The sequence below is a fragment of the Mastigoproctus giganteus genome, chromosome 4, assembly GCF_048544385.1.
Source record: "Mastigoproctus giganteus isolate SK-2022 chromosome 4, ASM4854438v1, whole genome shotgun sequence".
NCBI lineage: Eukaryota > Metazoa > Arthropoda > Arachnida > Uropygi > Thelyphonidae > Mastigoproctus > Mastigoproctus giganteus.
Genome location: NC_143578.1, coordinates 81302140 through 81325889, shown reverse-complemented (window position 1 = coordinate 81325889; position 23750 = coordinate 81302140). Strand labels below are relative to the sequence as shown.

Here is a 23750-nt window from a genome sequence, read left to right as displayed (position 1 = left end):
CAAGGGGCTCTAATATCCTACATCTAGTTCTCATTACAGAGCCTACCTGTATCAAAAACTTGACAGTGGAGGAACCAATAGTAGGCAGTGACCACAATACCATAAACTAGAAATGTAAGATACCAAACTGGATAACAGGTAAGGTTTAAGCAAGAGAAGCAAGCATGGGATAATTACAGACAATTACATGAACATTGTAAGAGAATATGTAACAAAGCCATTGATGGGGTAAGATGGGCAAAAGCTGATTATGAGAAAGAACTAGCAAAGAGGGCTAAGAAAGGGAATAAAGGAGGTCTGATATTTATGCATTAAGAATCTGCAGAACCACTAGGTGGCAGTGATCACAGTGTACTGATGTGGGATTTACTTAAAGATGTAACTACCATCATGGGTAAAGGGAAGGGTTTTTGCTTTTGCAAAGGTGACTACAGTGGTCTCAGACAGTTTTTAATTTTATACAGTGGAACCAACTGATGAGGTTATCAATAGCAAATTTTAAATGGGTAGCATTCAAGGAATTAATATTGGAAGTTATTAGGCTTTTCATGGCAAGTAAGAACTACTATTCGAAGTTTAGGCCTAAATGGATGTCAGATGAACTAATGACACTCATGTCAGAGAAGAAAAATGCAAGGAATACATATAAATTATCAGGAGACACAGAAGATCATGGTAGATAGAAGCCAGTCTGTAATCAAGTCACAAACATTGAAAATTACATCTAACCTAATAGCAGGGTTTTCCCAGCACAAAAGCCCAAAAATACCATGTTATGCAAGATTTTGCACAATTCTGAAACCATGTTATATAAGTACTGTGTTATGCCAGTATTGCTGTAATTCTCAAACCATGTTACAGGTAAACCGTGTTGTAGAAGTACCATGTTATAGGGGTTTGGCAGATTACTAGAAATCTTTGGCAAAGGACGCAAAGAAAAATAGCAAAGACATCTTTACTTTTGTAAACACTAGAAGGAAGGGGATGAATCAGATTGGTCCACTTGATATTGATGATTCAACTGTTGATGATTATGCTCAGGTAGCGAGCAAACAATGAGTATTTTGCATCTACATTCACATATGAGGAACTCTGTAGGGAAGGGGGAACAGAAGCTTATTAAACTCTAACCGGGAGCTAAATGATTTTGTAAAAACTGTGAACAAAGTGGAGTAGAAACTGTTGAAGTCAAACCTAAGAAAGGCACCTGAGGTGGACGGGATCTATCCAGTTACACCGGTGTTCAAAGGAAGTGCATCACCCCCTTAAAATTGTAATTTTCATCCAAATAAGGTAAGTATATGGCAATATTTCTTAAAGATTGCATCAGATAAGATTGACATGCGTAAGTGATGACATAATATTGCATCAGCTGTTACTTTCAGCTATATAAGCATGCTCTGCAGGAGTTGCAGTCATTCCTTGCTTGTGTCGGATGGTGAGTTAGCATTAGCATTAGTAGAGGCATTTGATGCAAGAAAGCAAGCTTATGCAGCATCAGCCAAAAAAAAAAAAAAACCACTTCCACTTCACCCCTCTGTTAGTTCCAAATACCTGTCCAGCTGAGCCTTAAACTTATTTAGGCTATCAACCTCCACCACAAGGGATGGAAGTCTGTTCCACCAACCAACCACCCGCTGGCTAAAGGCAAATTTCCTCACGTCTATCCTACATCTGTCTTTCCTCAATTTGAATTTATGCCCTCTCATGTGATTTTTCTGAGCTAGAGGAAGAATCCCATCAGCATTGAGCATGCTTAAACCATTCAAGGCTTTATACACCTCTATCAGATCACCTCGCTGGTGCCTAGTCTCCAGACACTGTAATTTGCAAAACTTAAGCCTTTCTTTGTAAGAGCAACCCTTTGTTCCATTCACTAATCTTGTTGCCCTTCTCTGTACTCGTTCCAGCAGCTCTACATCCTTCTTGAAATGAGGCCTCCAGACCTGTATACAGTACTCTAGGTGTGGCCTGACCATTGCCTTATACAATGGAATAATCACCTCCTTATCCCTGCTGGAAAAATTCCTGTATATCATTGACAATACTCCATGAGCTACTCTTGCAGCCCGTCTGCACTGTTCAGAGAACTTCATATCTGCCTGCACAACCACCCCCAAGTCCCTTTCATTCTCTACCACTGTCAGTGTAGTACCACAGAGTTGATACGTTGCTCTGGGGTTGCTGTTTCCCATGTGTAGTACTTTACATTTGTCAATGTTAAACTTCATTTGCCACCTCTCAGCCCATCTGCTCAACCTTTCCAGATCCTGTTGCAGCAGCATAGTGTCAGTAGTGTCCTTGACAACCCTGCCAACCTTTGTATCATCTGCAAACTTGGACATTAAGCTTGATATACCATCATCAATATCATTTATAAATACAGAAAACAATAATGGACCTAACACTGAGCCCTGAGGGACTCCACTAATAACATTAGTCCACGATGAGCAGTGTCCATTGATTACCACTCTGTCTTCTCCCTCTCAACCACCCCTTTATCCATAGCAGCAATTTGCCTCCAATGTCACACTGCTCCAATTTGTGTAGCAGTCTTCCATGTGCAACAGTATCAAAAGCCTTTCTAAGATCCAAGTATATAATATCAAAGTTATTCCCTGCATCCAGTTCTTTTGTGACTGCATCATAGTACCCAATCAAGTTGGTCAGGCAAGACTTCCCCTTAACAAAACCATGCTGTGTCTGAGCTATAACTGAAGTCTTGTCTAAATGATCCTGCAGTGCTTCTTTAACCAGTGCCTCCATTAATTTTCCTGGAACAGAAGTTAAGCTCACAGGTCTATAATTACTTGTGTCAGCCTTTGATCCTCCTTTGTGAATTGGGGTCACATTTGCACATTTCCAGTCTATGGGTACCTCCCCTGAGTCCAAGGAAGCTCTCATAATTATGGCTAAGGGTTTGCTTACTTCCTTTGCTGCCTCCTTTAATATAACTGGATAGATCCCATCCACCCCGGGTGCCTTTCTTGTGTTTATCTTCAACAGTTTCTCCTCCACTTTACTCCCAGTTATTTCAAGATTCTGTAGCTTACTGCTAGAGTTGAATACACCTCTGGCATTCCCCTTGCTGAATAACTCCTCATGTGTGAATGTCAATGCAAAATATTCATTTAGTTTATTAGCTACCTGAGCAGGATCATCAACAGTTGACCCATCAATATCAAGTGGACCAATCTGATTCATCCCCTTCCTTCTAGAGTTAACATAAGTAAAGAACTCTTTGCTGTTTTTCTTTGCATCCCTTGCCAAGGATTTCTTGTAATCTGCCTTTGCCTGCCTAACCTCCTTTGTAACTTGGTTGCATATCAACTTGTATCTATCATAGGCTTCTGTGTCATGTGTTAATTTGTAAGTGTCCCATGCATTTTTCTTCTCTGCCATATGCCTCATTAGTTCATCTGACATCCATTTTGGCCTAAACCTTGAACAATATTTCTTAGTTGGTATGTAAAGCCTAGTAGCTTCCAAGATACGTTCTTTGAATGCTTCCCATTTTGAATTTGCTGTTGGTGACATCATCAGTTGGTCCCACTGTATAGAATTTAAATACTGTCTCAGTCCATCGTAGTCGCCTTTACGGAAGCAATAACCCTTATCTTTACCCCTAATGGTAGTTACCTCTTTGAGTAAATCCCACTTCAGCACACTGTGATCACTGCCACCTAGTGGTTCGTTTATCTGCAGATTCTTAATGCATGAAGAATCACTGCTGATAATCAAATCAAGAGTATTACTCCCTCTAGTTGCCTCCCAAACATGCTGATGTAGAAAACAATCATCCAATAAATCCACAAAAGCCCTGCTAGTGTGTGAGTAACCAGCCCCCAAATTCCAGTCAATATGTGGGAAATTAAAATCTCCCATTATAAGACTCTCTGATTTACTGGCCCACTCTATTTCCCTGTATAGTTCCTTATTATACTCATCAGAGTCATTAGGCCTATGACTCTGAGTTACATGCAGTTGATGCCACGAAGAAAGAGCGCTTCATTCTTACTTTACGTGAGGAAGGATGTTCTTGTCATATTGCTTATAGAGTGTCTTGTAATCAGTCAACAGTAAGTAGATTTCTTTCCAAACTCAAGAATACTGGTTCTGCCGTTATAAAAAAAGGAACCGGACGCAAACGAGTCAATACGCCAAAACAGGACTGCATTTTGAAGCACTTATGCCTTAAAAACTGTAAAACTTCTTTGTCTGTGCTGAAAAGAGAATGGGAAAGAGAAGAACATACATGTGTGGTAGCAAGTGCAGTAACAGTCAGAATACGCCTCTCCAAAAATGGACTTGTAGCCCATCGTCCTAAAAAGAAGCCTCTCCTCACACAAAAAATGAAAAAGGCCCAATTAATTTGATGTAAGGAGCATGGCAAATGGACCCCCAAGCGGTGGAAGTCAGTTATTTTTTTGGATGAAAATAAATTCAACCGCATAGCTCTGATGGGAGACAAATGATTTGCTGTAGACATGGTGAAGAATACCATCCAGACTGTATGGTGTCTATAGTGAAATTCCCTACCAGCCAAATGATATGGGGGTGCATTTCATATTGTGGAGTAGGTCACCTGCAGTTTATAAAAGGTTCCATAAATGCCAATGAATACCTGACTATACTGGAAAGCAAATTGCTGCCAACCATTAAGAGACCATTTCAACCTGCCAAGTAACTACATCTTTCAGGACGACTCTGCTATTTGTCATTGGACGAAAAGTGTAAGTAGGCACTTTAGCTTTATTTCTGCATTAGAGGTTCAACAGTAATGTGTTTACATTTGTTACAGGTGAAAAAATAGTTGGAAGAAGAACGGTCCATTAAAACTGTTAGCTGGCCAGGACACAGCCCAGACCTGAATCCTATAGAGAACTGTTGGCATCGTGTGGAATCTGCAGTTGCCAGAAAGAAACCAAAGACCCTTCGTGAACTTCAGGAAGCCATAATTCATGTTTGGATCCACGAACTATCAGTTGATTACCTTCAGAAATTGATCTTGTCAATGCCTCGACGGTGTGCTGCTGTCATCAGGGCCAGAGGCAGTTCAACTATATATTAGTTTGCACCTGGTGAACTTTTCATTTTGTTTTCCATTTAAAATGATAAATTAAAGCAAATTGAGGTTTTCTGATAACATTGCAGCCATAATTGTCGTGTTTACCAAAACTGTTGTATAAAAGGTCAAATGCTCATTTTGGAATATTTTGAGAGCACCTGTCAAATATTACTTAGCTTTACCTTAACTATTAATAAATATCTTTTGTTTATATTTCTATTTATGATGCTTGTCATTAACATAACATGCCATCGCAAAAAAGGGTTAGAAGTGTGAAATTCCTAAGTGATGCACTTTCTTTGAACACCAGTGTATATTGAAGGAGGCAGCAAAGGAAATAAGCAAACCTTTAGCCATAATTATGAAAGCATCCTTGGATTCAGGGGAAGATCCCGAAGGACTGGAGATGTGCAAATGAATCTCCAATAAGCAGAGAGAAATCAAAAGGTGACACTAGTAATTATAGAACTGTTAGTTTAACTTCCATTCTGGGAAAAATAATGGTGTCACTGGTTAAAGAAACATTGCAGGATTGTCTAGACAAGGCTGCAGTTATGGCTCAGATACAGCAAAATTGCTGCTATGGATAAAGGGATGGTATTCAACAAAGTGGTAATCAATGGACTAGTGTTATTAGTGGATTCCCCAAGGGTTCATGGTTTTGGGCCCACTGTTGTTTTCTATATTTATCAATCATATCGATGAAGTTATATCAGGCTTAATGTCTAAGTTTACAGACAATATGAAGGTTGGAAGGGTTATTAATGACAGTGCACTATTGCAACAGGATCTAGAAAAGTTGGGCAGATGGAATGAAAATTGGTAACTGTGTGGTACTACACTCAGAGTAATGGAGAATGAAAAAGACTTGGGTAATTGTGCAGTCAGATACCAAGTTTTCTTAGCAGTGCACACAGGCTGCCAAAACAGAGCTCACAGGTCTTGTCAATGACATACAGGAATTTTGCTAGCAGAGATAGAGGTGATTACTTTTTACTCGGCCTTGTGATCATAGAGGTGATGATTCTTTACTCGGCCTTGTAATTGCATAAAAGTATCGGTAAGGGTATCCACGTGTTTGCAACTCCACTGAACGAGAAGTTCTTTAGCCATATTTAGCCGCTTGATTGAATATTTTTTACATCTAATTATTTCTGTAAGTAGCTTATAGACCTAGTAAGGATCGTTAGTTTATTCTGAATTGAGACAGCGAGATTTGAAAGTTAATTAATACTTAAGTGTCCGTAGATTTACCGATCGTAACTTTCCCGCCTTTGTGATACGATAGTTATATACCGTACTAGATAGCGTTAGTTGAACTTCGTTAGCAGTTAAATTGTACTTTTAAATAAATACATATAACGACTTAGATTACAAACGTAATATAATTAATTATATTTAACATAATTAATAACATAACAATTAATTATAATTAATTAATAAATTAACAGAATCATGACTCAGACCAGAGCAGCAAAGCAAAAGGCTCAAGCTAATGGAAGTGCTGTGGCTCAGAGCAGAACTGAGGGGGGCAGTTGTCCTCTGACTCACAGCCTTATAAAATGCACTGTTTGCTTGATGTTTGCAGAGCAATCGGGTACGGGACATGATACTGCCATGGGGGATGTCTTTGTGTGTGTGTGTGTGTGTGCGCGATGCAAGGAGTGTATCGATATCAAGCAACAACTCAGCGTTCTTGTGGGCCTATATGAGAGCTTGAAGGACAGGGTGGATGCCTTCGAAGAAACTAAATTGAGGGGCCCATCAAGCTCTCGGCTGCCCACATCAATGCCAGAGCTTGCACTTGGGCATCACGTGACACAGAGACAATCCCCAAGGCAGAATGCGCTGGTCCCGAAGGAACTAGTAGTTGTTGGTGACTCTATCGTCAGGGAAATGGGGAACATGCTTTGTAAAAAGGATAGGTGGAACAGGACCAGGGTATGTCTGCCAGGGGCAAAGGTTGATGACATTGTAGAGCGAATATCATCTTTTAAGGGCACAAAAGGTGATATAGTTGTACACGTTGGCACTAACAATATTAAGTGTAGGAGACCGGCAGAATTACTTAACAAGTACAGGTCACTGTTGAACAAAAGCCGAGAATTAGGGTTGAATTTGAAATTGTCTGCAATTCTGCCCAGACACGATAGGAGGGAGAATATGATGAGAGCCTTGTCGATCAATTCAGCCCTGGAAAGATTGTGCAAGGCTCAAGGGGCAGAATTTTTTTCAGCCTGGTCTGTACTTGTTAACAGGAGAGATTGCTTCTACAGGGATGGGATACACTTAAATAGAAAGGGTGCAAGAATATTTGCTGATGCTATCGAGGCAGTGTTAGGTGGAGAGAAAACTGCTAGCTTGGGTGGAGACAAAGACCAATAGATTGACAGTAGCCACTGGCAGAGGTGAAAGAGATTCTTGCACTGCTTCTATTAGAATGAGCAGAAGCCTGAAAAACAAGATGCATGGTATTTCAGAGACTGCTGGGAGCCATTGCGGTACAAGTAAACACATGGGTTGTGTTAGGGTAGCTAAGAATAGAAACAGGTGCAGGTAGACTTGCGTGTACACCAATGCTAGGAGTTTAGTAAATAAATTTGATGAATTTGAGGTATTGCTCAAAACATCAAAGGCAGATATTGTTGGGATATCAGAGACGTGGTGTCACACAGATATAAGGGATGCAGAACTGCAATTTGGGGAGTACGTCTACAGAAAGGATAGACAGGATAGGAAGGGGGAAGGGGTTATGCTATTAGTTAAGAAACACATAAAAACAGAGGAAGTGAAGCCAGTCAACATCGATGGACAGTGCAGTGTCGAGTCAGTTTGGTGTGACATAAGCATTGGGAGATCAAAATTGAGAGTAGGAGTGTGCTATAGGCCTAATGACTCTGATGAGTATAATAAGAAACTGTACAGGGAAATAGAGTGGGCCAGTAAATCAGAGAGTCTTATAATGGGAGATTTTAATTTCCCAGATATTGACTGGAATTTGGGGGCTGGTCACTTACACACTAGCAGGGCTTTTGTGGATTTATTGGATGATTGTTTTCTACATCAGCATGTTCGGAAGGCAACTAGAGGGAGTAATACTCTTGATTTGATTATCAGCAGTGATTCTTCATGCATTAAGAATCTGCAGATAAACGAACCACTAGGTGGCAGTGATCACAGTGTGCTGAAGTGGGATTTACTCAAAGAGGTAACTACCATTAGGGGTAAAGGGAAGGGTTATTGCTTCCGTAAAGGCGACTACGATGGACTGAGACAGTATTTAAATTCTATACAGTGGGACCAACTGATGTTACCAACAGCAAATTCAAAATGGGAAGCATTCAAAGAACTTATCTTGGAAGCTACTAGGCTTTACATACCAACTAAGAAATATTGTTCAAGGTTTAGGCCAAAATGGATGTCAGATGAACTAATGAGGCATATGGCAGAGAAGAAAAATGCATGGGATACTTACAAATTAACACATGACACAGAAGCCTATGATAGATACAAGTTGATATGCAACCAAGTTACAAAGGAGGTTAGGCAGGCGAAGGCAGATTACGAGAAATCCTTGGCAAGGGATGCAAAGAAAAACAGCAAAGAGTTCTTTACTTATGTAAACTCTAGAAGGAAGGGGATGAATCAGATTGGTCCACTTGATATTGATGGGTCAACTGTTGATGATCCTCCTCAGGTAGCTAACAAACTAAATGAATATTTTGCATCGACATTCACACATGAGGAGTTATTCAGCGAGGGGAATGCCAGAGGTGTATTCAACTCTAGCAGTAAGCTGCAGAATCTTGAAATAACTGGGAGTAAAGTGGAGGAGAAACTGTTGAAGATAAACACAAGAAAGGCACCCGGGGTGGATGGGATCTATCCAGTTATATTAAAGGAGGCAGCAAAAGAAGTAAGCAAACACTTAGCCATAATTATGAGAGCTTCCTTGGACTCAGGGGAGGTACCCATAGACTGGAAATGTGCAAATGTGACCCCAATTCACAAAGGAGGATCAAAGGCTGACAAGTAATTATAGACCTGTGAGCTTAACTTCTGTTCGAGGAAAATTAATTGAGGCACTGGTTAAAGAAGCACTGCAGGATCATTTAGACAAGACTTCAGTTATAGCTCAGACACAGCATGGTTTTGTTAAGGGGAAGTCTTGCCTGACCAATTTGATTGGATATTATGATGCAGCCACAAAAGAACTGGATGCAGGGAATACCTCTGATATTATATACTTGGATCTTAGAAAGGCTTTTGATACCGTTGCACATGGAAGACTGCTACACAAATTGGAGCAGTGTGACACTGGAGGCAAATTGCTGCTATGGATGGTTGAGGGGTGGTTGAGGGGGAGAAGACAGAGAGTGGTAATCAATGGACACTGCTCATCGTGGACTAATGTTATTAGTGGAGTCCCTCAGGGCTCAGTGTTGGGTCCATTATTGTTTTCTGTATTTATAAATGATACTGATGATGGTATATCAAGCTTAATGTCCAAGTTTGCAGACGATACAAAGGTTGGCAGGGTTGTCAAGGACACTACTGACACTATGCTGCTGCAACAGGATCTGGAAAGGTTGAGCAGATGGGCTGAGAGGTGGCAAATGAAGTTTAACATTGACAAATGTAAAGTACTACACATGAGAAACAGCAACCCCAGAGCAACGTATCAACTCTGTGGTACTACACTGACAGTGGTAGAGAATGAAAGGGACTTGGGGGTGGTTGTGCAGGCAGATATGAAGTTCTCTGAGCAGTGCAGACGGGCTGCAAGAGTAGCTCATGGAGTATTGTCAATGATATACAGGAATTTTTCCAGCAGGGATAAGGAGGTGATTATTCCATTGTATAAGGCAACAGTCAGGCCACACCTAGAGTACTGTATACAGGTCTGGAGGCCTCATTTCAAGAAGGATGTAGAGCTGCTGGAACGAGTATAGAGAAGGGCAACAAGATTAGTGAATAGAACAAAGGGGTGCTCTTACGAAGAAAGGCTTAGTTTTGCAAATTACAGTGTCTGGAGACTAGGCACCAGCGAGGTGATCTGATAGAGGTGTATAAAGCCTTGAATCGTTTAAGCATGCTCAATGCTGATGGGATTCTTCCTCTAGCTCAGAAAAATCACCTGAGAGGGCATAAATTCAAATTGAGGAAAGACAAATGTAGGATAGACGTGCGGAAATTTGCCTTTAGCCAGCGGGTGGTTGGTTGGTGGAACAGACTTCCATCCCTTGTGGTGGAGGTTGATAGCCTGAATAAGTTTAAGGCTCAGCTGGACAGGTATTTTGAACGAACAGAGGGGTGAAGTGGAAGTGGGTTTTTTTTTTTTTTTTTGGCTGATGCTGCATAAACTTGCTTTCTTGCATCAAATGCCTCTACTAATGCTAATGATCCCTTTGTATAATGCAATGGTACTGAGTACCTGAAGTACTCAGGCCTTTAGTACTGCAGAGAGACTCCTCTTGCCGATGTCTGTCAGCAGTATGGTCCAATGAAGGGTATCGATAAGACACCTGAATTGTCACCTTAATATATAGTAGTTTAGGCGAATAGCTTAATAAACTATATTATTAATTTCATGTGGTATTAAATACAAGCAACCCCTGTATAACATGGTACTTCTACAACATGGTTTCGCACTAACCTGGTTTGAGAATTGCAGCAATACCAGCACAACATGGTACTTATATAACATGGTTTCAGAATGCACAAAATCTTGCATTACACAGCATTTTTGAGCCTTTGTGCTGGTAAAACCGTGCTATTATGTTAGACGTAATTTTCAACATTTCCATTCCTTTTTGCGAATTCCTGATGTTGACTCGCTAGTCGCCTTCGTAATATTTTTCTAAAGCACATTTCTGGAGGTCGTAAAACAATAAAAACAATTTGCAGTTTCCGGTTTATTGGTCTTTTCTGTTAGTGTAATCAATTATAAACAGGCAGTAAACTCAATCTTCTTGCATTTGCTATAGTACTGATAGCAGAAATTCTGTGGGTTTTCACATTTTTATGGTGAAATCTGTTTCCCCTTCCATGAAATATTCAATCATATAAAAAAACCTAAATAAATTTTCAGAAACTCATTACACCGTATCTCACTTGTACATATCGTATTTGTTGCTACTTGTGTGTGTGTAGTGTTCTTTGTTATTAATTGCTTATCATTTTTAATGTTTTAAATTTTACAACAAAAAAAAGAGTCAGTGAATAGATAAATTAGTTAGTATGTACATATTATATATGTGTTAATTAAGCTATGTACATAAATGTAAATTTATTTGCTAACTGGAAAATATTCTTCCGATTTTCACATATCATTTAATTTTGTTAATTGGTAAGGTAATAAAGTTAAATTTGTGCTTTATATCTTTAAAGTGGGGGGCCAGTGCATTTTGTTGGAAGATCCCTGGGTTAGGTTCTGTGCTATTGAATTTGTACTAGTTTGAGACCATAAAAAACTGTGACTTCGAAATGTGCAATTCATGACTTTTAAAGAGAGCAGAAGGTACATGAAATCTATATCCAGAAGAGATTGTGCTTAGCAGTGATGAAGAGGAAGAAAATTAAACGAATGTACATTATCTGACATATAAGTATCACAGTTTATAAGGTAAGACATTTGTTCAGTTATTACTATTTAAGTTACTACTATTATAAAAATAAAGTTAAAATATTAAGTTATTACTACTATAAAAATTAAATTTCTGATAATTATAAAAAAAAAGTGTATTTTTGTTAGCTTTTGGAACATAACACCCCTTTTTGTACTGGTTTTTAGTCCCATATAACACGGCTTCGCATTACACGAGATTTTGTAGGAACCAAACTACCGTGTTATACGAGGGTTACCCGTATAGTAATAATCTTAACAGAAAACAACCACGTAACATCCTTCCCAACTATACTGGATTGAGTAAACTAAATGCTGATGGCATCCTTATGCTTGGACAACACACACAAGTACACATAAATAGTTGCAGAACAGACATGGAAAAATTTGCTTTCAGTAAAACTGATTGTTGGGCCAAACCTCGATCTAGTATTGAAGTGGGTGGTTTGAATAATTTAAGGAAGGATTACACAAATTATTTTTTTTATGCTACATAAGCTTGCTTTCTTGTGTCATTTGCCACCAATAATACTAATACTAAAATATCAACTTAATTCACAGAGATTTCACCAGCTGATTTTGATGAATAACTGATTGTAATATTCCTGCTTTTCGAAATTAACTATGCCCACAACATTGGATTTTAATAAAGAGGTATTTCTAAATTAACAATGTTCAGAGAATAACATTTATAAAAATACCGCAATACTTATTAAGAACATTTATACAATATGGAATTTAACTGAGGGAAGCATTTATTCAGAATTAATTTTAAAAAATGGTGGGAAAATGCCATGTAATTTTATTGTTGGTTAACCAACCAACTGCGAAAAAGTTATATACCGTAAAAGTACTGTATTTTTCTTCTTTCAACTCCAATAAGGCGACAAATATAAACAAAGTAAAAATCCAATTCTCCCCACCAACCAAATAAACTTCTTCTCACAAAGCAATTCCAGTACCAACTTAGTTTCTTCCAACTCCAGGGGGAAAAGGAAATATCTTGGGAAAACTACAAATATAAACAAGATCAAAATCACAATCCCATCAACTTGACAAACCTATTCTCACAAAGTAACTCCAACACCAACTGGAGTTGCACTTAGTGTTAGGGAAAAGACACTTCCGGTGGTTGCACTCTGGAAAGCAACCGGATCAAACAGTAAAACAACGAAAACAGGCTTTGCTCCCCCTCTTCCAAAATATGAAGCCCAGCAATGACTAACAGAAAACCCAGTGCAGGAAGTCAGATGACATAACCCCCTCCCACATACATACACACACACACCTGCATATCATAAATAGTTGCCAAGGTCACAATAGTTTCATCCAGCTGTATTCCTGAGTCCCCACCAAGGCAACCTCTGCATACTACCACTCAGGGGCACAGGGGAGGGGGCAGACATAAGGGCCCAGCCACACCATAAATTAGAAGAAAAGAGGAAGTGAAAGGCCAGAATGAGTCTACACCTGCTCTTGATATGCTGTGGCCACTGAAAATATCACCATTCTATCAATGTGTCATGTCTACAGGCACAGATGTCATCATACAAGATGAACATGACTGAAACCACCTTTCATCTAAAGCCACAGATGTTACACCAAAACAATGTAATTGTGTATATTAAAATACAATTGGTTTCTCACTTTCCTAGCCAACAGACTGTCACAAACAAGGACCTTTGTCTCATTCCACTTGAAACTTTAAAAGGATCTGGTTAATCTGCTCAACCAAACAAATGTAAAACTGACATTTAAATTTGTATAATGTAAACTACTACTTTTATTTTATTTTTAATTTCTTAGGAAAGTTCCAGAATAGGGTTATAACATTCTTTAACATTTAAGTTAGTTTTGAGTGTATATCAACCTTTTCCATCAAATTAAATGCATTCCTCAAATTACTAAAACTGGTATAATAAAAATTTTAATTATGATCAGATCGTGCTGCATTGGCAAATTAAGCTAATTTCAGATTTATATCATCACTGAGTTGTCTGGTGGTGCACAAATGGGGGTACCTACTTGTCCCCTAACTTCATGGCAATAACCACTGAAATGATCTGAAGTGCAGTGCATTACAAACAGGAATTATGACTCTCAACGTGGGAAGTGTTTATTTGCGATTGGGCAACTCGCTACGACAGCACTGCAACCAGAAAGATCAAAGCCTACTTTGAATACATCCTGCGATGCACATACACATTTTAAAAAAAGACATGGTTACATCTAAAATTACACTCTGTTTTTGACAATTTATTATTGGGTCTTTTAGTGGTAAAGTTATTTATTTACTCATTTTTAAAATTCATGTCTTAACAGTTTCTTAAACTTTCCGAAGATAACATGCTTTTTCGTGATGAAGCTTCACCAAGATATCAAGATTACATATATATAGTTGAATTTGCTGAACTTCTAAAACTGCTACGAAAGGTTAAAGGCACAGTTGTTTTCACAACTAAAACAAATGATTTTCGAATAATTCTGCACAACAAATTAATATACTTACACAGCAAACAGCACTTACCTACGCCAAATTTCTTATTCTTTGTCGGAGTCCACATTGCGGTATCATAGATTCACCAACAAGGATAAACTAACATATAAAACCCATCCATTGCTCTCCACCTCATTACATTGAAAAATTACCTCTCGCCATCTTCTTTCGTATGAATTATCAACAGTAAGAGCGCCATCTATGGGTAACCAAAGTATATACACTGTAGTTTTTTAATCATTTGTAAGCAAGGTTGTAATTCAAGTTGGTCGCTAAAATCGGAGCGGATATGAGAGGGGTGGGGACTATGAAGCAGGTGTTCATAACTGGACCGTATAAAAACATATCATTTATTCACAATATGATTTTATTCATATATTTAATTTTCTAGTGGTCTTCCTAATCCATTTTTAATGACACTACGTAGAGCTAAGTCTCAAACGGCAAGGTCTGGTGCCTTGACCACTCCCCCACCCTGGTGTCTTGGTCGCTAGCTGTTGTAAGAAACAAGAATAGAAGAATTTAATGGTATAAGTTCAGACGCACAGCACAGACAGGTGGCTGAGGGGACCTAAGCCTCCACTAAGGATATTTTTCTTTACATAATTGCACTATTATACAATGCACTTAACTGTAATTTTATAAGTGTTGTCCATTTTATAAAAGCTGCCGGTTCTTTTTTTTTTTTTTTTTTTAATGTAAGAGTCCACCTGCTACCCCTGCCGCTGAAACAAATTTTCTGTGTGCTTGAACAGACTGCTTTTGATAGCATAAGACCCATCATGCCACACCTTTGCCAAAAATCCATTCATTTAAGGCAGCTCTGGACAAGTGGTGCATTTGACAAACATTTGTCACCTGGGTATACTTTCCATGTCATTTGAATTTACTTGCGGTTTATGAGAACCAACATTTTTCCTTGTCTATTTCCCATTCAAAAGTTGGCGAATAAGCACGAGTCAATGAAGACCAATAACAGCACAAGCTCCAAGTGATATTTGTACTGCTTACCCAGACTTGTGAAATCCACAAGTGGTAGTCACTATGGCGAAACTACCACACCGCCAGGTCAGCCACTTTGGAAACCCAGAGGGTCAGGGGTACCGGATAATTGGTCTGGCGTGTTCGTGAATCTCTCGTGGCAACCCAGTTGTAGTTACACCACCGTTTCAAGGCGATCAGTTCATTTTGCGACATCAAGTGAATTTGTTGATTTCTTTTCACAATAAAATAAATAATAAATATTCCGCTTATATTACCGGAAGGCTACATAGGGCCAAGCGAATTTACAACACAGAAAAATAGAAGGTCAGCACTGTATTTTTCATACAGCACTGTATGATTCTTCATGCATTAAGAATCTGCAGATAAAGGAACCACTAGGTGGCAGTGATCACGGTGTGCTGAAGTGGGATTTACTCAAAGAGATAACTACCATTAGGGGTAAAGACAAGGGTTTTTGCTTTCGTAAAGGCGACTACAGTGGTCTGAGACAGTATTTAAATTCTATACGATGGGACCAACTGATGATGTTACCAACAGCAAATTCAAAATGGGAGGCATTCAAAAAATTAATCTTGGAAGCTACTAGGCTTTACATAAAAACAAAGAAATACTGTTCAAGGTTTAGGCCTAAATGGATGTCAGATGAGCTAATGAGCCATTAGCTCATCTGACATCCAAAAGTGGCAGAGAACAAAAATTCATGGGATACATATAAATTAATGGGTGACATGGAAGTTTAAGATAGATATAAGCCGGTCTATAACCAAGTCACAAAGGACATTAGGCAGGCATAGGCAGATTATGAGAAATCTTTGGCAAAGGATGCAAAGAAAAACAGCAAAGAGTTCTTTACCTATGTAAACTCTAGAAGGTATGGGGATTAATCAGATTGGCCCAATGGATATTGATGGTTCGACTGTTGATGATCCTGCTCAGGTGGCTAACAAACTAAATGAGTATTTTGCATCTACATTCACACATGAGGGGTTATTCAGGGAAAGGAACGCCAGAAGTGAATTAAACTCTGGCAGTGAGCTAGATGATTTTGTAATAACTGAGAGGAAAGTGGAGGAGAAATTGTTGAAGATAAACTTAAAAAAGCAACAGGGGTGGATGGGATATACACAGTTATTTTAAAGGAGGCAGCAAAGGAAGTAAGCAAACCATTAGCCACAATTATGAGAGCATTCTTGGACTCGGGGGAGGTACCCATGGAATGGAGATGTGCAAATGTGACCCCAATTCACAAAGGAGGATCAAAGGACATCACAAGTAATTATAGACCTGTTTGTTTAACTTCTGTTCTAGGGAAATTAATGGAGGCACTTGTTAAAGAAGCATTGCAGGATCATCTATTCAAGACTTCAGTTATAGCTCGGACACAGCATGGTTTTGTTAAGCGGAATTCTTGTCTGACCAATTTGATTGGATACTATGATGTGGTCAAGAAGGAACTGGATGCAGGGAATAATTTTGTTATTATATACTTGGATCTTAGAAAGGCTTTTGATACTGTTGCACATGGAAGACTGCTGAACAAATTTGAGCAGTGTGGCATTGGAGGCAAATTGCTGCTATGGATAAAGGGGTAGTTGAGGGGGAGAAGACAGAGAGTGGTAATCAATGGACACTGCCCTTCATGTACTAATGTTATTAATGGTGGTCCCTCGGGGGGTTCAGTGTTGGCTGCATTGTTATTTTCTGTATTTATAAATGATATTGATGATGGTATATCAGGCTTAATGTACACGTTTGCAGACGACACGAAGGTTGGCTTGGTTGTAAAGGACATTAAACACAGTATGCTGCTCCAACAGGATCTAGAAAAGTTGAGCAGATGGGCTGAGAGGTGGCAAATGAAGTTTAACATTGACAAATGAAAAGTACTACATATGGGATGCAGTAATCCCAGAGAAACGTATTAACTCTGTGGTGCTATACTGACAGTAAGAGCGCCATCTATGGGTAACCAAAGTATATACACTGTAGTTTTTTAATCATTTGTAAGCAAGGTTGTAATTCAAGTTGGTCGCTAAAATCGGAGCGGATATGAGAGGGGTGGGGACTATGAAGCAGGTATTCATAACTGGACCGTATAAAAACATATCATTTATTTACAATATGATTTTATTCATATATTTAATTTTCTAGTGGTCATGAAAAGGACATGGAGGTAATTGTGCAGGCACATAGGAAGTTTTCCGAACAGTGAAGAATTTTTTTACAGGAATTTTTCTTGCAGGAATAAGGAGGTGATTATCCCCTTTCATAAGGCAGTGGTCAGGCCACAGCTTGAGTACTGTATACAGGTCTGTATGCCTCATTTTAAGAAGGATGTAGAGCTGTTGGAACGAGTACAGAGAAGCGCAACAAGATTAGTGAATGGAACGAAGGGTTGCTCTTACGAAGAAAGGCTTAAGCTTTGCAAAATGTGTCTGGAGACTAGGCACCTGCGAGGTGATCTGATTAAGGTGTATCAAGCCTTGAATGGTTTCAGCATGCTCAATGCTGATGGGATTCTTCCTGTTGTTCAGAATAATCGCCTGAGAGGGCATAAATTCAAATTGAGGAAAGACAGTTGCAGGATAGATGTGCGGAAGTTTGCCTTTAGCTAGCGGGTAGTTGATTGGTTGAACAGACTACCATCTTTTGATTTGGAAGTTGATAGCCTAAATAAATTTAAGGCTGAGCTGGATAGGTATTTGGAACGACGGAGGGGTGAAAAATGGGAGCGGTTTTTTTTTTTTTTTTTTTTGGCTGATGCTGCATTGGCTTGCTTTCTTGCATCATATGCCTCTACTAATGCTAATGCTATTTAGTACACTACACTGGTGCGCAAAACTTAAGGACTAGCACTTTTTCTAAAGGTTACAACCACAAAATCTTTAGTTAAGGTACCCTTTACTGATGAGAATAGATTCAGTCTCAGCGGCGATTGTGGACGTCAGCTAATCTCGCGATAGGTTGTACACTGATATCGAAGCCACTCCAGTGTATTTTACTGTCCTTACTAAGAGTATCATAATTCTTCAATCAGATGTCCTCTAAGGTATCTGGAAGACTGGATTCACCTCATGCATAATTGCCCTTTTTATGATTTACCCAGCAGTCTCCTAATTACCAGAACTGGAAATATACCCAGCGGGCTGGAACATCCCTACATAATTGACGAAACCAACAACAAAGCCTTCACTATTTTTGCTCAGACTGTATTTGAAATGTGTCAAATTCACCTACAGCAAACTGTTCAGCGCACCCCCATCGTATAATGCACCCAAAACTCAATTCACAGAACATATCCTGAATGGAATCAAAGAAAACGCCAACAGGGTGTTTTCCAGATCTTTATCCTGCCCTAACAGGAATCTCTCGACGTTCACAAAGGAAGCTATCTTACAAACCCATCAACCCAAAAGGACTTTTCTACAATAGACACAAGAACTCCAAGCAATCCTTGAGCTTCATGAATCCATGTGCCTCTGTTATCCCCTAAGAGAAGATGATCTAAATCCACCACCCAGTGTGGGACACTGCTCATTGCCTACAAGTCACCCTTGGCTGAAGAAGATTTAATTGCTGGGCCCTTGCCCAATGTATGACCCACTCACTTGCTCTCAATTGTTGGCGCTTCTTCTCTTCGAGGTGTAGTACAATATCTGATTTTCCTACTTGTGTAGGATCTCACATAAATACTCCTCTGGGAGTGGGACTGGCATTTGACTTGTCAAATGCAGGGTCATGCTATTAGGCAACCTGACTTTGTGGGTCACTTGTCCTCACCCTCTTTCTTCTGCTTTTTTACTCCTCAATCTCTCACCCCTTCTCCTATTTCAAAAAGAATTTTTTTTTTCTTTTTTTTTTTGCCCTCCCTGGGAAGCTCAGGCTAACCCCAGGGTCGGCCAGCCAGAGTTCTCTTCCCACTTACCTGGTCCGGTTCCCAGTGCCAGTGACGGTAACTAGCGGTCTGTGGTGCTCAACAGACCCTAGGATAAGCGGCCAGATGAACATCATAACCCGCACTGAGCAAACATGAACATACACTAACATATACTATCTGGCCTTGACATTACTGTCTTACAAAAGATTCAAATGGGGAGTTGTGCGAAAGCACCGGTGCCGCTTGTCAAAAAACACTATGTCACTATGTCTAAGGTATCTGTAACCTACGTATTTGAAGTCGAAGTAATACAGGTCCTTAAATTTTGCACACCAGTGTAGCTACATAGGCTAGAACCACGGTAACGTATACTTCGGTACCATCACATTTGTCGAGTCCGCTACAGAACGGCCTTGTTGCTTTGGTTGGTTGGATACTTGTTTTTTTTTTTTTTTTTTTCAATGGCGTGGCCTAACGAAATAACTGCAAAATTACAACTCCACATGAAAACAGACCAATGCACATTTAATGATCACTGAATTTGACCACGCCATCCATAATGGACTATTTCACATAGCTCATACATACCCTACAGCAGTGGTAATTGGTATCTGGTTGTGCAAGTCAAACTGATCAAGTAGCCATGGGACATGGTAAAAATATCACGGATATGGGCTTATGCACAGGCAGATATGGAATCCTCAATTGAATGCTGACAGGTGGCAAGGAGGAAGAGTTGGTCGAGAATGGGGGTTTATAATTCCACTGTATAAGATAATTGTGAGACCGCACTTGAAACACTAAATACAGGTTGGGAGGCTACAAATGATAACAATGGAGCAATACTTCTGGTGACACTAGAAATTGCCTGTACTAAGTAAACTTCGACTTCAAATACGTAGGCCACAGAACAGTCACCAGATACCTTAGAGGACATCTGATTGAAGAATTATGATACTCTTAGTAAGGACAGTAAAATACACTGTGCGCAAAACTTAACGACCAGTCAAGTTTTCACCTGTAGCTTCTCATAGGAGTGGCCTCGATATGGAAAATGCGTACCAAAGGAACCTCGTGAGGTACAGAAATGATGAAGAAAACAACACCGACACAACAACGGAAACAAAACGGTACAGAGGTACTTTATTCAAAAATGGCAACATAGAACTGGCTGGCATGATACAGATGCATCATTGCCAAATATGGAACAAAGGGAAGAGGTGATCCTCAGTAGGAGATATGGCCACTCCTAATGTCGATTCAGGCTTTGCACTGCCTGTCCATACTTAGAACAATGTTGTGATAAGTTCTTGCGGTAACATCGTCCATTCCCCTGACAGCGCCATCTTCAGCTATTCAACATTTTCTGGTGGGTGTGGTCCTGGTGCTAGGCGTCTCCCCAGAGCGTCCCATATGTGTTCGATGGGATTTAGATAGAGCGGAATGGGCAGGCCAATCAATACTAACAATGTCCTCACTTTCCAAAAGTATATCACGGCTGCAGCGAGATGAGGTATGGCGTTATCATCCGTAAACACGAACTCGGGGCTAATGGCACCTCGGAACAGACGCACATGGGGAAGAATTACCTCAATACAGTAGCGTGCACCGATTACAGTACTGCCTTCCAGTATCTGGAGTTGTGTACGTCCTCCTCAGACGAAAACACCCCGACTGCCATATCAATCCCTTTCAATGATGTTTGCAGGGTGATACCGTGTGCCAACCTCTCGCAAGATTAGCTGACATCCAGAATCGCTGATGAGACTGAATCTACTCTCATCAGTAAAGAGCACCATACCCCATTGAACTGCGGTCCAGTCCTTGTGTTCGATGCACCACTGTAAACTATGTCTCCGACGGGCAGGTGTTAAAGGGACACAGCGTAATGGTGTAATGGTCCACCTTTGTGGAGTCGCTTGGCCACAATAAACGCGATATCCTACGTCCTGTGCTCCTGTGTAGCTGGTTTGCAATGGATCCCGCTGTCTGGTGTCGGTCCCTCTTGGCCTGTAGGAGTGTATAGCGGTCATTGGGCGTTGCGTTTCGTGGACGACAACCACTGGTCCTTCGAATAGCTGTACCTGTCGTTCTGAAGGCCGACCACGCACGTGAGTCGATGCTATGGGCGATACCGAACTCTGTAGCCACACTCCTCGCACTTCGACCTTTCTCCAGCTTCCCAATTATGCGACCCCGGGTAAAGTCATCCAGATGTTGTCTACTGGTCATTTCGTTGTCTGTAGCACTGTATGAAACCAATTAAACGTCTGTAACAATCGTGCTCACCATTCAGTAATTTGCACTTAACTGCTGAACTGCTACTTTTATCTCTTTATGTGAGCCCTCTCATCACGATTCAAATTTTTGCATGTGCACTAGCTTTCTACTGAACGGCCACAGTTATGCAAATCGCCACAGGCTGTTTCGTTTGATTTTGTGGTTGCAATCTTTATAAATAGTGTTGGTTCTTAAGTTTTGCACACCAGTGTAAGTGAATGCGAAAATGTAACGTAATAATGACGCTTCTATTGGGAATCATAAATTTAAAGGAAGAATAAAATATAGAGTTGTAGGAGGTTTTGCCTTAGCAAGCAGATGCTTAATCATTAGAACAAGTTGCTCCCATGAGTAGTCGAAGCCAACGGCATGGAGAAAATTCAAAGGCTATCTTAGTACTTACGGATGATTATCATGGCTGATGCAGCAAAAGCCTGGCTGCCTTGAACCTGGACTAATATTAGGCTGATCATACGTCCCATTTTCAACGGGACAGTGCCTTTTTTTGCTTTGTTCCGGCCGTCCCGTCGTTTTAGTATAAATATCATTTTTGTCCCGTTTAAAAAATTTATCATTTTTGTCCCGTTTAAAAAAAAACCTTTAAAAAATCTTAAATATTGGCGCAACATAACTTATGATCGTGATTATATCATACGATGGCTGCCATCGCAGGTAGTAGTCATTCGTGTAACCACAGGTAGAGTCGCCTGGAAGCACAGCTTCCGTTGTGAGAATATTTTCCATGATGATGTGGTGGAAGGAGATCTCCAGATTAAATGTTGAAACCTTGAAAGCGACGTTAATTGAAAAGCAAAATTATGATGTGGAGTGTGATAAGTTTTACGACAAATTCTTAAAAGACCAAAATTTCTTACGCAAAATACGTTCATCCGAAAATTATTCTTGGCGTATGAACTTCATGATATGCAGTCCCCTTCCACGTCGGCCTAAAAACATTTCGTTTAATATTTTTTTCTGAACAACGTTTCTTCTCCTCAAGGAATTACGGTCCGCCTAACTACTGTATTATTAATACTATCAGTAGTCATTGCATTAACATTACAATTAATAAATTCATTATGAAACCATATTATAATAATAATTTAATTGCACCATTATTCAAATAAATGAAATTAGAGTAGTTATTACTCAATAATTTAATTAAAATTGGTGAAATCAGTGCGGAATTCTGATATTTGGCTATATGTGTTTGCCGTTTTATTAACCTAATTGTTATTTTATATTGTTCTGTACTTATAGTAGTCTTATAGTTCTAGTTACGCTGGTTATTTTTATTTTTCTCTCTCTGGGTAACTCGGGAATTTTTTTTTTTTTTTTTTTTTTTTTTTTGGCTGGTGCAGCATAAGCCTCAAGCTTCCTTGCACCTTATAGCTAATAATAATAAATAAATAATAAATAATAAATATTTGTAAAACCGTTGTTACATTCGAATCTTGCAGCCATTGTTTTCGTATAGAGGTAAAAAAAGAGAGTGGTAGGTAATTCAAAATTTAAATTGTGGTAACTAAGTAGCTCTAACGTAAAATTATATAGCGTAATACGCATCGCTGCATTTAGGATTCTATTATATAGTGTAGTATGGACAAGGAATTAATTAAATTTATTGATCTTATTAAGATTAAATATCATGCCCCAGACTAGAGAAACAAAGCAAACGGGCACAAAGTGCAGGAGTGCTGTGACTCGGAGGAGAACTGAGGAGGCCATTCTCCAACGCATCACAGCCTAAAAAATGTGCAACTTGTGAAATGTTTGCCGAACTCTCTGGAACAGAACTTGATCAAGCCAAGTCTTTGTGATTTCCAGACACTCTCTGCTAGGCGCAGAGAGTGTCTAGAAATTAATCGTCAACTCAGCGTTCTGATAGGCGTCTATGAGAGCTTGAGGTGTAGGGTACATGCGCTCGAAGAAATTAATATGAGCGGGGGCCCGTCAAGCTCTCAGCTGCCCAACTCAACGCCAGAGCTCACGCTTGTGCGTCAGGCAACAGAGTGGCAATCTCCAAGGCAGAATGAGTGCTCCCACATGTGTTAATTATTGTTGGGACTCTATTGTCAGGGAGAGGGGGTAATAGCTGATGCTATCCATGTTGTGTTAAAAGGACAGATGGGATAGGACGAAAGTATGTCTACCAGAGGCAAAAGTTGATGATGTTGTAGAGCAGATATAATCTTTTAAGGGCACAAAGGGTGATATCGTTGTACACGTTCGTACCAATGACATTAAGAGTGGGAGATCTGTAGATTTACTTAACAAGTACAGGTCAATGTTGAAAAAAAAAAAAAAAAAAAAAAAGTCGTCAGTTAGGGTTAATTTTAAAGTGTCTGCAATTCTGCCCAGACACAATAGGAGGGAGTAAATGATGAGAGCCTTGTCA

The 23750-nt window shown here is 39.7% G+C and overlaps 1 protein-coding gene across 1 annotated transcript in view; it reads right to left on the bottom strand.

The window, feature by feature from the left end:
• The window catches only part of LOC150086867 (dedicator of cytokinesis protein 4-like), a 233950-nt gene extending 219603 nt beyond the window's left edge, over nt 1–14347 (bottom strand). Inside the window, exon 1 of the mRNA XM_090372304.1 lies at nt 14221–14347. Within this exon, the coding sequence (XP_090228430.1) occupies nt 14221–14257 (37 nt within the window). The 5' untranslated portion in view covers nt 14258–14347. The remainder of the gene's footprint in view (nt 1–14220) is intronic.
• Nucleotides 14348–23750: the final 9403 nt, after the last annotated feature.